Here is a 12231-nt window from a genome sequence, read left to right on the forward strand (position 1 = left end):
GCAACTGGTGAGCCAGCACCAGCGCCGCACACGGAAACGCCGTTTACCTTCCCGCTAAGTAAGTGGTCCCTATTTATCTACTTGCACTTAGGGGTGCTTTTGAACTGCTAGGTGGGCAGGAGCTGGGACCGAACGGCGGGAGCTCACCCCGCCGCGTGGATTCGAACCACCGACCTTGCGATCAGCAAGTCCTAGGCACTGAGGTTTTACCCACAGCGCCACCCGCGTCCCTGCATCCATTACAGAACAACAAACCCCTGTGTTGCAAACTTAACACAACAAACAACACAAGCAACACGATGACCAGTATGCTAGATAGCACTGCAATTCTTATTGCATCATATACATGTTTTAGGACAACAAAAACAAAATGTGTACACTTGTAAATTCTCTAATTATATTTGAAATCAAAGGAACACACGTCTGTCAATCTTTGAAAGTCTGTAAAAGTATAATAAGTCTATAGTTGAAAGAAAGTACAGTGGTGCCTCGCAAGACGAAATTAATTCGTTCCGCAAGTCTCTTCGTCTTCCGAGTTTTTCGTCTTGCGATGCACGGTTTCCCATAGGAATGCATTGAAAATCAATTAATGCGTTCCTAGGGAAACCGCCTTCAGACCAGGTCCGGGGACAGTCTGTCCCCGGACCTCTTCTGAAGGCGGGGGGGGGGGACAAGGGCTTTTCTTCCCACCCCCAGCATTTTAAAAAACCCCGGGACAGTGGAGGACTTCTCCGCTGTCCACGCGATCTTAAAATGCTGGCGGGCGGCATTTTAAAATCGCCCCGGACAGCGGAGGACTTCTCCGCTGTCCGGGGCGATTTAAAAGCCCCTGGGAAGGCAGGCAGGGGGGACAAAGACTTTCGCCCCCTGCCCGCCTTCAGAAGGTGTTCCCGCCCCCAGCCCCGCTTCGGAACAGCGTTCCGAAGTGGGGCGGCTGGGGCAGCTGTTCCCGCCCCCCCTCCCCGCTTCGGAACAGCGTTCCGAAGTGGGGCGGCTGGGGCAGATGTTCCCCCCCCGCTTCGGAACAGCGTTCCGAAGTGGGGCGGCTGGGGCAGATGTTCCCGCCCCCCCTCCCCGCTTCGGAACAGCGTTCCAAAGTGGGGCGGCTGGGGCAGATGTTCCCACCCCCCCTCCCCGCTTCGGAACAGCGTTCCGAAGTGGGGCGGCTGGGGCAGATGTTCCCGCCCCCCCTCCCCGCTTCGGAACAGCGTTTTAAAATGCTGGGGGTCGGCAGCGAACGCTTCGCTCCCGACCCCCAGCATTTTAAAATCTCCCCGGGACAGAGAAGTCTCTGCTGTCCCGGGGAGATTTTAAAATGCTCCCGACTTCTCTGCTGTCCCGGGGAGATTTTAAAATGCTGGGGGTCGGCAGCGAACGCTTCGCTCCCGCCCGCCAGCATTTTAAGATCGCCCGGGGCAGGCGGGGGGAAGGCAGGCGGGGGGGAGCAAAGACTTTTGCCCCCCGCCGGCCTTCAGAAGAGGTCCTCTTCTGAAGGCCGGCTGTGGGCGAAAGTCTTTGCTCCCGACCGCCAGCATTTCCCTATGGGCTTTCGTCTTGCGATGCAAGCCCATAGGGAAATTCGTCTTGCGAAGCGCCTCCAAAACAGAAAACCCTTTCATCTTGCGGGTTTTCCGTCTTGCGAGGCATTTGTCTTGCGGGGTACCACTGTAATAGATTCTATCTTGTGGGCTAAACGGTAAATCTTTTTAGGCATTCAGGTGCCGAAGTAGTTAGTGAATAACAACGTAGGACAGTGATCCCAGATAATCTTGACTGTTTCGCTGGTCATAAGGCTATGTAACCACTCATATCTTTATGACCACTGCTCTTTGTGCATTTTTCTAATCTATGGGTTGTGGTGAAGAAGATTCCAGCGAAACAGTCAGATTACTGGCAGCAGCTTATCTGAATGTCAGGCAGGGGGGTTGGGCCCTTGTTATGTACTGAGTTGAATAGGATCCAGAATGCAGCAGTCTGATTGGTCCTAGAACAATAGGATCCAGAATGCAGCAGTCTGATTGGTCCACAGGAGCCACCCAATCCAGCTCCAGGTGGAAGTGAATCCGCAACCTGATTTGGCCTACAGGAGAATCCCAGAATTAGCCAATCACGTGGGGCCCATTGTGTAAATAATCTATATAAAGCAGACATTTCGGCGGAACTTCGATTCCTCACTACTATGAGCTGAATAAAGAGCATGAAATCCACACGTGACTCCGAGTATATTTCACATGCATATGCTTGCCTTGTTTTTCAACCACTGTTCCGCGGCACACTAGTGTGCCGCGAGATGTTGCCTGGTGTGCCGTGGGAAAAATTGAAAAATTCGAAAGATTTTTTTTAATTTAAAAAAAAATCAAATTTTTGCCCACTAGGCGGGCGCCGGACTGTGTACTGGGTATGGGGTGGGGTTTTTGACCCCACCCTCGGCCAGCAGGGGCGCCGATTGGCGCTCCTCAGGGGGACACCCTCCACTTTTCTGATGATTGGCTGTGATTGGTCCAGACTCCAGCCTGGACCTATCACAGTAGGACATCATCTTCCGACTTCCTTCCAGCCCGAGCACAGTGTGCGCAGCAGCAGAGAGAAGAAGACGTCGCGACTTGAGTCACCAGGAGGACCGGAGAAGTTGTCATTTTATTTCTCTTCAGTCTCCACTGAATGCCTTGACTGGGTTAGGGACCCTTATAGCTCAGCATCAGTTGGTGGAAAGGACATGAACTTTACAGGAGCAGGAGGAAATAACTGAACTGAGACAAAATCGTGGTTTCAAGCTAAGATTTGCTGATCTACCTTTGGACAGTTTTTGGTTGGATACTGCCAAGGAGTTCCCCCTTCTGGCAAACAAAGCTATTTTGACATTGCTCCCATTTTCCACTACATATCTGTGTGAGATGAGCTTTTCAAGCATGATTGCTATAAAAACTAAATACAGAGAGAGACTGAGAGCTGTTGACGAAGAGCTACGTGTGTGTCTTTCTTTGATTCCAGCCAGAATATCAGCTTTGTGTTCAGCCAAACAGGCCCAGGTTGCACACTGAATAAAGTATTTTATAATTTTTCATATTTCTGTTTACTTCCTATTTCATAATAAAGTAATTATAAAATACTTTCTTTGTGTTTATTTGATTCCTATTCAAGAGAATTACTTTATATATAGTCAGTATAGGCACAGAGTTAAATTTTTTAACATTTTCTAATGGTGGTGTGCCTCGTGATTTTTTTCATGAAACAAGTGTGCCTTTGCCCAAGAAAGGTTGAAAAACACTGCCTTAGAATGCCACCCCGGGATTTATTTCTGCTCTTCGCTGCTGCCAGCAGGGATGAGGCCACGGGTCATATTTCTGCCTGTTCCCTTCTGTGACTTTGGCTGGCCTCCCTCCTCGCCTAGCATAAAGATCCCAGGGTCCTGCGTGAAGAATGGCAGTGCCAGGGACGACTCACCAGAGATTCCTGAAGCTCCTTCAGCTGGTGAACTTTCTTCTTGATCTTGTCGTTGTCTCTGAAAGTCAAGGAAGGGAAGGTTTCAGAAGAGTGGCATACAAGAACTTTAGGTTTCCACCTTTCAAATTGATCTGAAACACTTGGACACCTCCTACGCCAGACATTCATCCTGGTCTGCTTGCTCCAACTTCACATGGAAGTTACCGTATTTTTCGCTCTATAAGACGCACCGGACCACAAGACACATCTAGTTTTTGGAGGAGGAAAACAAGAAAAAAATATTCTGAATCTCAGAAGCCAGAACAGCAAGAGGGATCACTGCGCAGGGAAAGCAGCAATCCCTCTTGCTGTTCTGGCTTCTGGGATAGCTGCGCAGCCTGCATTCGCTCCATAAGATGCACACACATTTCCCCTTACTTTTCAGGAGGGAAAAAGTGAGTCTTATAGAGCAAAAAATACGGTATATTCTATCTGGTTTTTATTGAACATTTGTTCCGATTTGTTGACGGGGCGGTTACATGACAAGGAACAATTGCTCCACATCTACCTTGTCTTGTTTGTGGAGTGTTTACAGGTCATCCCTTTTTTTGGTCATTTGTTCATCCCACATTTTCCAATTTGTTTCCCTATCAATCCTTTCTTTCTTTCTTTCTTTCTTTCTTTCTTTCTTTCTTTCTTTCTTTCTTTCTTTCTTAACATCATTAAAAAAAGAAGTGGATTTGTTGTGCTAGGCCAACAGAGCGCTTTAAGTTACAGATAGGTAGCCGTGTTGGTCTGCCATAGTCAAAATAAAAAAATTCCTTCCAGTAGCACTGTGTATCTGAAGAAGTGTGCATGCACACGAAAGCTCATACCAAGAACTAACTTAGAGCGCTTTAACTTAATCTAAGCAGACTAGTGTGTGACTGAATTACTCCTGCAAATAAATGATAGCTTGGAAGTGCCTATAAAACAGCAAACTAATAATAATACTAATGATACTAATAATAGACTTTTGTGGTCTGGAAATTGATAGGCAATGCACTGAAAAGTCTGATAAGAACATTTACAGGAAGATATGCAAATATCCCACAAGCCAATCAGGATAAATGCAAGACAAACACTACATGTTTACACTGGCTAGCAGCAGGGATAAAGAGGTGTGAGTTCAGATCATTGATCCATCAAGCTTGATACTGCCTGCACTGGCTGGCAGTGACTCTCCGAGGATTTAGGCAGGACTCTTCAGGATAAAGGGATGCGGGTGGGGTTGTGGGTTAAACCACAGAGCCTAGGGCTTGCCGATCAGAAGGTCGGCGGTTCGAATCCCTGCGACGGGGTGAGCTCCCGTTGCTCGGTCCCTGCTCCTGCCAACCTAGCAGTTCGAAAGCACGTCAAAGTGCAAGTAGATAAATAGGTACCACTCTGGCGGGAAGGTAAACGGGGTTTCCGTGCGCTGCTCTGGTTCGCCAGAAGCGGCTTAGTCATGCTGGCCACATGACCCGGAAGCTGTACGCCGGCTCCCTCGGCCAATAAAGCGAGATGAGCACCGCAACCCCAGAGTCGGCCATGACTTGGCCTAATGGTCAGGGGTCCTTTTACCTTTACCTTCAGGATAAAAGCAAATGCTCTACCACTGAAGCACAATTCCTCCTCCTCCTTCCCCCACCCCACTTCTTTTAAAAGAATTATCCAAGGCTTTTAATCGGTGGGTGCTGTTTTCCTTGATCTGCTTACAGATGGCAAGAGAGCAGCAGACACCCACATTTAGGATTAACACTGTCGCTTGAAAGTTCATTCCTAACCGCTTTCAATCTTTTGACTTGAAAAGCGACATGTTAATATTTTCAATAAACGTATGTATGGTTCCCCACCCTTAAAGTGCATTTGTATAGCATATAAGTTTGAATTTTTAAATATATGCATATTTTATTGGGCTGTTGTTTTTATTCTGATTATATATATTGTGGTTTTTATGTCGATGCCTGAAATATACTCGGAGTCGAGAGTGGATTTCATGCTCTTTATTCAGCTCATAGTGGTGAGGAGGAATGGAAGTTCCCCCAGAATGTCTGCTTTATATACGTTATTTACACAATGGGCCCCACGTGATGGGCTAATTCTGGGATTCTCCTGTAGGCCAATCAGGTTACGGATTCACTTCCACCTGGAGCTGGACTGGGTGGCTTCTGTGGACCAATCAGACTGCTGCATTCTGAATCCTATTGTTCTAGGACCAATCAGACTGCTGCATTCTGGATCCTATTGTTCTAGGACCAATCAGACTGCTGCATTCTGGATCCTATTGTTCTAGGACCAATCAGACTGCTGCATTCTGGATCCTATTCAACTCAGTACATAACAATGCCCCACCTCAATAAACAAGCAAATACATAAATCAGAAATACCTAAGTAAGATTTCTTCTGTTGACTTGAAAACTGAAAGAGAGAAAGGTGATATAGTGAGAAGAAGCAAATTCTCCTAAGACAAGATTGGTGACTATTAAATAATAATAATAATAATAATAATAATAATAATAATAATAATAATAATAATAATAATAATAGTAATAATTTTTATACCCCGCCCATCTGGCTGAGTTCCCCCCGCCACTCTGGGCGGCTTCCAATCAAGTGTTAAAAACAATACAGCATTAAATATGAAAAACTTCCCTAAACAGGGCTGCCTTCAGATGTCTTTTAAAGATAAGATAGCTACGTATTTCCTTGACATCTGATGGGAGGGCGTTCCACAGGGCAGGCGCCACTACCTGTAACCTCACAATGAGGGAACCGCCAGAAGACCTTCGGCGCTGAATCTCAGTGTCAGGGCTGAACAATGGGGGTGGAGACGCTCCTTCAGGTATACTGGGCCCTTGAGGCCGTTTAGGGCTTTAAAGGTCAGCACCAACACTTTGAATTGTGCTTGGAAACGTACTGGGAGCCAATGGAGATCTTTCAGGACCGGTGTTATGTGGTCCCGGCGGCCACTCCCAGTCACCGGTCTAGCTGCCACATTCTGGATTAATTGCAGTTTCCAGATCACCTTCAAAGGTAGCCCCACATAGAGCACGTTGCAGTAGTCCAAGCGGGAGATACGTAACTAGAGCGTGCACCACTCTGGCAAGACAGTCTGTGGGCAGGGAGGGTCTCAGCCTGCGTACCAAGTGGAGCTGATAAACAGCCGCCCTGGACAGCTGTGAGTCCAGAACTGGTCCATCAGGGGCACAGTTACCCCATTCAGGACCAGGGAGTCCTCCACACCCGCCCGCCCCCCGTCCCCCAAAAACAGTACTTCTGTCTTGTCAGGATTCAGCCTCAATCTGTTAGCCGCCATCCATCCTCCAACCGCCTCCAGACACTCACACAGGACCTTCACCTGAATCTGACAGAATCTGTCTGGAGCAAGCAGCTCTCCAGATATTGCTGGACTACAGCTCCCATCATTCCCTTGACCAGGGGCTGATGGGAGTTGGAGTCCAACAGTATCAGTGGGCGGGATGTTTCCCACTAAACCCAGAGCTAGCTTGGAATTAACTGAGTTGGGAGATTCCTAGCAAATAGCTTCAAGTTAAGTCCAGCCCTGGATGACCTGTTGAGAAGGGGGAGGACCTGGCTAGGACGCTCAGCTGGTGAACCAAACCTCTCCATGGGTTTGTGGGAAAGACGCCACTGCAGGACCAATCGTCTTCGCAAGTCTGGTCCTCAAAACAAGTGGGTCCCTTCCCTGCCCATCCGGTTCTGTTCCCACCGCAGCCAGGAGGCTGGTCTTTCCAATCTTGCAGGGAAGCAAAACGTCTCACCTTCATTTTCCTCCCTTAGCCTTGAATTCTGCAAAGGCCAGGAGAAGAGGAACTCGGTTAATAATAACAACAACAACAACAACAACAACAACAACAACAACAACAATAATAATAATTTATACCCTCCCCTCCCCGGCCAGAGCCGGGTCAGGGTGGCTAACAACATTAAAATTACAGTAAAAACATAATGGGGGGGGACCAATTTAAAATACAGGTTAAAATGCAGGACTTGTTAGAAAATAAAACTCCAAGATGGTTGTCACCAATGGAAGCAAAGGCACAGAAAAAACTCAGTATGGAGGCCAAATGGCCGAAGTATTGGGAAATTTTGGAACAAGAGGGAGACAGATTAAAATTGCAGAGTTTTGAAAAACTAAAAAATAGAGTACGAGATTGGCTCCACTATTATCAAATAATGGAGGCATATAATTTGGATAAAAAATTAGGCTTCCAGGTGGAAAAATCAAAATTGGAATCAGAATTGTTAGATCAGAAAGTTAAGAATTTGTCTAGAATGTATAACTTGCTGTTGAAATGGAATACTCAAGATGAAACGGTGAAATCTGCTATGATTAAATGGGCACAAGTTGTTGGATATAATATTATGATGGCTGACTGGGAACAGTTATGGACCACAGGTATGAAGTTTACGGCATGCAATGCCTTAAAAGAGAATTTAATGAAAATGATTTACAGGTGGTACATAACACCAGTCAAGCTTGCAAAAATTTATCATTTGCCCGATAATAAATGTTGGAAATGTAATGAAACTGAAGGTATATTCTTTCACCTTTGGTGGACATGCCCAAAGATTAAGGCATTCTGGGAGATGATCTATAATGAAATGAAAAATATATTTAAATATACCGTAGCCCATAGATCAAAACCATAAGGGGAAGGAAACATAAGGGTCACACTAAGTCCAAACCAAAGGCCAGGCGGAACAGCTCTGTCTTGCAGGCCCTGTGGAATGGTAGACAGTGATAATGTGGGGTGTAATCCATTGCTACAGTCAAATGCAACATTCCTTATTTCCCTAGCGTGGGAACAAGCAAGAGGACATCCAGTCAGTGTAACTTTCTGTTCCACTGGTCTGGAGCTTCCTTCCCTGCATGTCATCTGGGAGATGAGCGTGGCTCTGGCTGACTCCATAAAAGAACGGAGCCATGCAGCCACTTCCTCACTTGCGGTCTAGTTCTGACTTCCTGTTGTCTTGTTCTCTCTCTTGCTGCCATGCCGCTCTTACTTACTGCTTTCTTACTTACAGCTCTCTTCACTCAGGGTGGTTTTGCCCATCATTGGCTCTCTGGCTCCACCTAGTGTTGACCTCCCTGCCCTCCACCTTGTGTGCCCCAGGGGGTGCCAGCTACCACTGCTAGCACACTGCTAGCATAAAAATGTAATTTTGCTGTCTGTGGTTTAACCCACAGTGCCACCCACGTCTCTTAAGACCCCTTATCTCTCCCCTTATCCCTCTGAGCTGTTTTACAGTGCTCACCATTTGCCGCAAGTTTGCGTTGGCCTTCTGAAGGGATCTGATCTTTTCCATCTGTAGGAAAATTGAAAAAAATAAACAATGAACAGGAGAGGAAACATGAGATCCCATAACACCCTTCTCAAATATATATAGATTCTTTGCTGTAATCAATTTGTTTCCAGATTTCTCTCCAAAACGTTCAGCTGATAAAGCTGATGTTGAATACCCTCAATTATTCCTTGACTGCTGAAGCATTTGCTGAAACCTGATGTCCATATTTAGCGTCCTTTTATATATGACAGTATGTGGCTATTGGGGGGGACGCGGGTGGCGCTGTGGGTTAAACCACAGAGCCTAGGACTTGCCGATCAGAAGGTCGGCGGTTCGAATCCCCGCGACGGGGTGAGCTCCCGTTGCTCGGTCCCTGCCCCTGCCAACCTAGCAGTTCGAAAGCACACCAGTGCAAGTAGATAAATAGGTACCGCTCCGGCGGGAAGGTAAACGGTGTTTCCGTGCGCTGCTGTGGTTCGCCAGAAGCGGCTTAGTCATGCTGGCCACATGACCCGGAAGCTGAACGCCGGCTCCCTCGGCCAGTAAAGCGAGATGAGCACCGCAACCCCAGAGTCGGTCACGACTGGACCTAATGGTCAGGGGTCCCTTTACCTTTATGTGGCTATTGGTACCCCTTGGTATTTGCCTGTATTTGATGGATGACACTGAACAACATATATGCAGCAGTCTTTGCTTCCATAAAATTGAGTGCGGGGGCGCGTTGCTATTGGGTTGTTCTTGTTTTTATTTTGTGTTTATTTTGTGTTTTATTTTGTGTTTTATTTTGTATTTCGTGTTTTTATATTGCGATTTTATCCTGTGAACTGCCCTGAGACCTGTGGGTATAGGGCAACAACAACAACAATTACTACTACTACTACTACTACTACTACTACTACTACTAATAATAATAATAATTGAAGATGGCTATCATATCTCCTCTCATGCTTAGGTTGTATATAAAGGAATTAAAATAAAATTTAAATAAATAAAAGCCTGTAGCCTCAGGACGCCCAGTTTCCACTGACCTTCCTCCAAGGAAACTGGACTCTGGGTGAGTGTTGAAACCCCTGGAGATATCTCACCGCTCGGAGACTGGGGTGGCGTGCAACGTTATGTTCTTGTGATCATCACAAATCACCCCAATTGCACATTAAAAAGGACATCCAACGAGGCCTTTTAGAAGCCTGAAGGAGCATCTCCACCCCCATCGTTCTGCCAGACGCTGAGGTCCAGCGCCGAGGGCCTTCTGGCGGTTCCCTCATTGCAAGAAGCAAAGCTACAGGGAACCAGGCAGAGGGCCTTCTTTGTGGTGGCACCCACCCTGTGGAACACCCTCCCACCAGATGTCAAGGAGATAAACAACTACGTAACATTTTGAAGACATCTGAAGGCAGCCCTGTTCAGGGAAGTTTTTAATGTGTGACATTTTAATGTATTTTTAATCTTTGTTGGAAGCCGCCAAGAGTGGCTGGGGAAACCCAGCCAGATGGGCGGGGTACAAATAATACATTATTATTATTATTATTATTATTATTATTATTATTATTATTCCGACTCCGAAGGATTCTCACCAGGTTCTGATTCCTCTGTTCCAGTAAGAGAAGCCTTCTCCCTCGCTCCGCCATGTTGGGCAGCTACATGCAGAAAGCACCATGAGCAAAGGGCAAAGGATGCCACGGTCCCATAAGACGGCCCAGTTTTTCTCCTCTCAACCTGCAGCAGCAATCTGGGCTGGTCTTGGGAGTTCCTCACTAAGCTGGCGCCTGTTGCCCTCAGCACCCAGTGCCCCTCCACCTTGCCTTGTGACGGTGCCCGTGATGTCATAGGAGACTTGAGGGGTTTTTTTGGCAAATAAATATAACATGCTACAGGGACCTACCTTTTGGGTACCTTCAGAGGCAGGGGAGGAGAAGGACTGATGGTCTCTGTGCCTCTGTGTAAGGATTTATATTATGGTTTAATTTAGATGTATAAGATAAATGTGGCTATTAAGACGAATTAAGTAAAATATTGATAAGGTTAAAGTGGAAATAATGAACTATTGGAATGGGGATACAAGAAGGGGAGGGGTGGGGAGGTCAGGGATAGAGGTTAAGAAATTAAGGATATGAGATTATACGTGTGTGTCTTTGTTTTTGTATGTTTGTATGTTTGTCTTAAACGTGTAAAACCAATAAAAATTTTATTTTTTTAAAAAAAGATGGTCTCTGTGCCTCTTAGGCGCATGACTGAATGTTTTGGCACTTGCCTGCTAAACCAGAGGCGAGGAAACCTTTTTTAAAAAAAATATTTTTATTGATACAACAAGAAAAAAGAAGAAAAACACACAAATACCAAATCACACACAAGAATAACCACAGACACACAATTTTCTCAGCAAACAACAGAACATACATTGGTCTCAACACTAAAAACCCAACCTCCAGTCTATTCCATATTTCAATTTCATATTACTTATTGCCAATACACACTTTTATCATAATTAAACTTATTCTTAATAAATCTAATTTCTTATATCTACCTTGCAACTATTACTGAAGTTCCTCGAATGCTGCAACAGAATTTAAACTACTGTATTTATTTTTCAGGTATTCCTTGAAAACCTCCCGTTCTGAAACAAATTCCTGTTTTGATTTATTCTTTATTTTTTCTGATAGACCATCTAATTTGGCATATTCTGTCAGCTTTTGGATCCAATCTTGTATAGAGGGGATTTCATTACTCTTCCATTTTGCTGCGATCAAAACTCTTGCTGCCGCCATCGCATATAAAAAGATACCCTTCCTCTTTTGTGGAATATCCAAATCTGTTATTCCCAGGAGGTAGGTCTCTGTTTTTTTTTGAAAGAGATCTTTAGCATTTTTTTGCAGTTCTGCATGGATACTCTCCCAGAATACCTGTATTTTCCTACAAATCCACCACATATGGTAGAAAGTTCCTGAGTCTCTGCATCTCCAACAATTACTTGACACATTTTTATACATTTTTGAAAGTTTCCATGGTGTTAGATACCATCAATGTTGTATTTTTTGAAAGTTCTCTCTAATCGCGTAACAATTTGTGAATTTCCAATTGATCTTCCATAAGTTTTCCCATTGGGCCATGGTTATTGAATGGCCAAAATCCTGGATTTTGGCGAGGAAACCTTTTTAGTGCCAGGGGAACATTGATATGGCTGGGCTTTTCCTCCATTGTTGACATCCATCCTCCATGGATCAGTCTGATTCTCTTTCGAAGTTGGTAGTGACCGCTGTTTTTCTGTGGGAGAGAGTTCCGCAGTTTAACTCCATGAAGATGTGCTTTATTTTATCTGCCCCGAATCTTCCAACATTCAGCTTCGCTGGGTTGCTCACGAGTTCTGGTCTTACGAAAGAAGGAGAAAACATTTTCTCTGTCCAATTTCCCCGTGCCCTGCATAATCTCACAAATTTCTTACCATATCGCCTCTTACTCACCTTTTCTCTCAGTGAAAAA

General features: G+C 45.5%; 1 protein-coding gene across 8 annotated transcripts in view; it reads right to left on the reverse strand.

Annotated features, from left to right (window-relative positions):
- Positions 1–12231, reverse strand: part of LOC308590592 (uncharacterized protein) — a 33118-nt gene that overhangs the window by 15599 nt on the left and 5288 nt on the right. Inside the window, exons 1-5 of one of the 8 annotated variants that reach the window (XM_081200777.1) lie at positions 10329–10578; positions 8725–8775; positions 7227–7254; positions 5832–5862; positions 3445–3502 (exon numbers count right to left, since the gene is read on the reverse strand). In XM_081200777.1, coding sequence (XP_081056903.1) covers positions 3445–3502; positions 5832–5862; positions 7227–7254; positions 8725–8775; positions 10329–10382 — 222 coding nt within the window. In that variant the 5' untranslated portion in view covers positions 10383–10578. Of the gene's footprint in view, positions 1–3444; positions 3503–5831; positions 5863–7226; positions 7255–8724; positions 8776–10328; positions 10590–12231 lie in introns of those variants that run through there. The other 7 variants (XM_081200783.1, XM_081200781.1, XM_081200782.1 and 4 more) reach the window with 7 other exon arrangements.

The sequence above is a fragment of the Podarcis bocagei genome (assembly GCF_964188305.1).
Source record: "Podarcis bocagei genome assembly, chromosome: 7".
In the NCBI taxonomy this organism is placed as follows: Eukaryota; Metazoa; Chordata; class Lepidosauria; order Squamata; family Lacertidae; genus Podarcis; species Podarcis bocagei.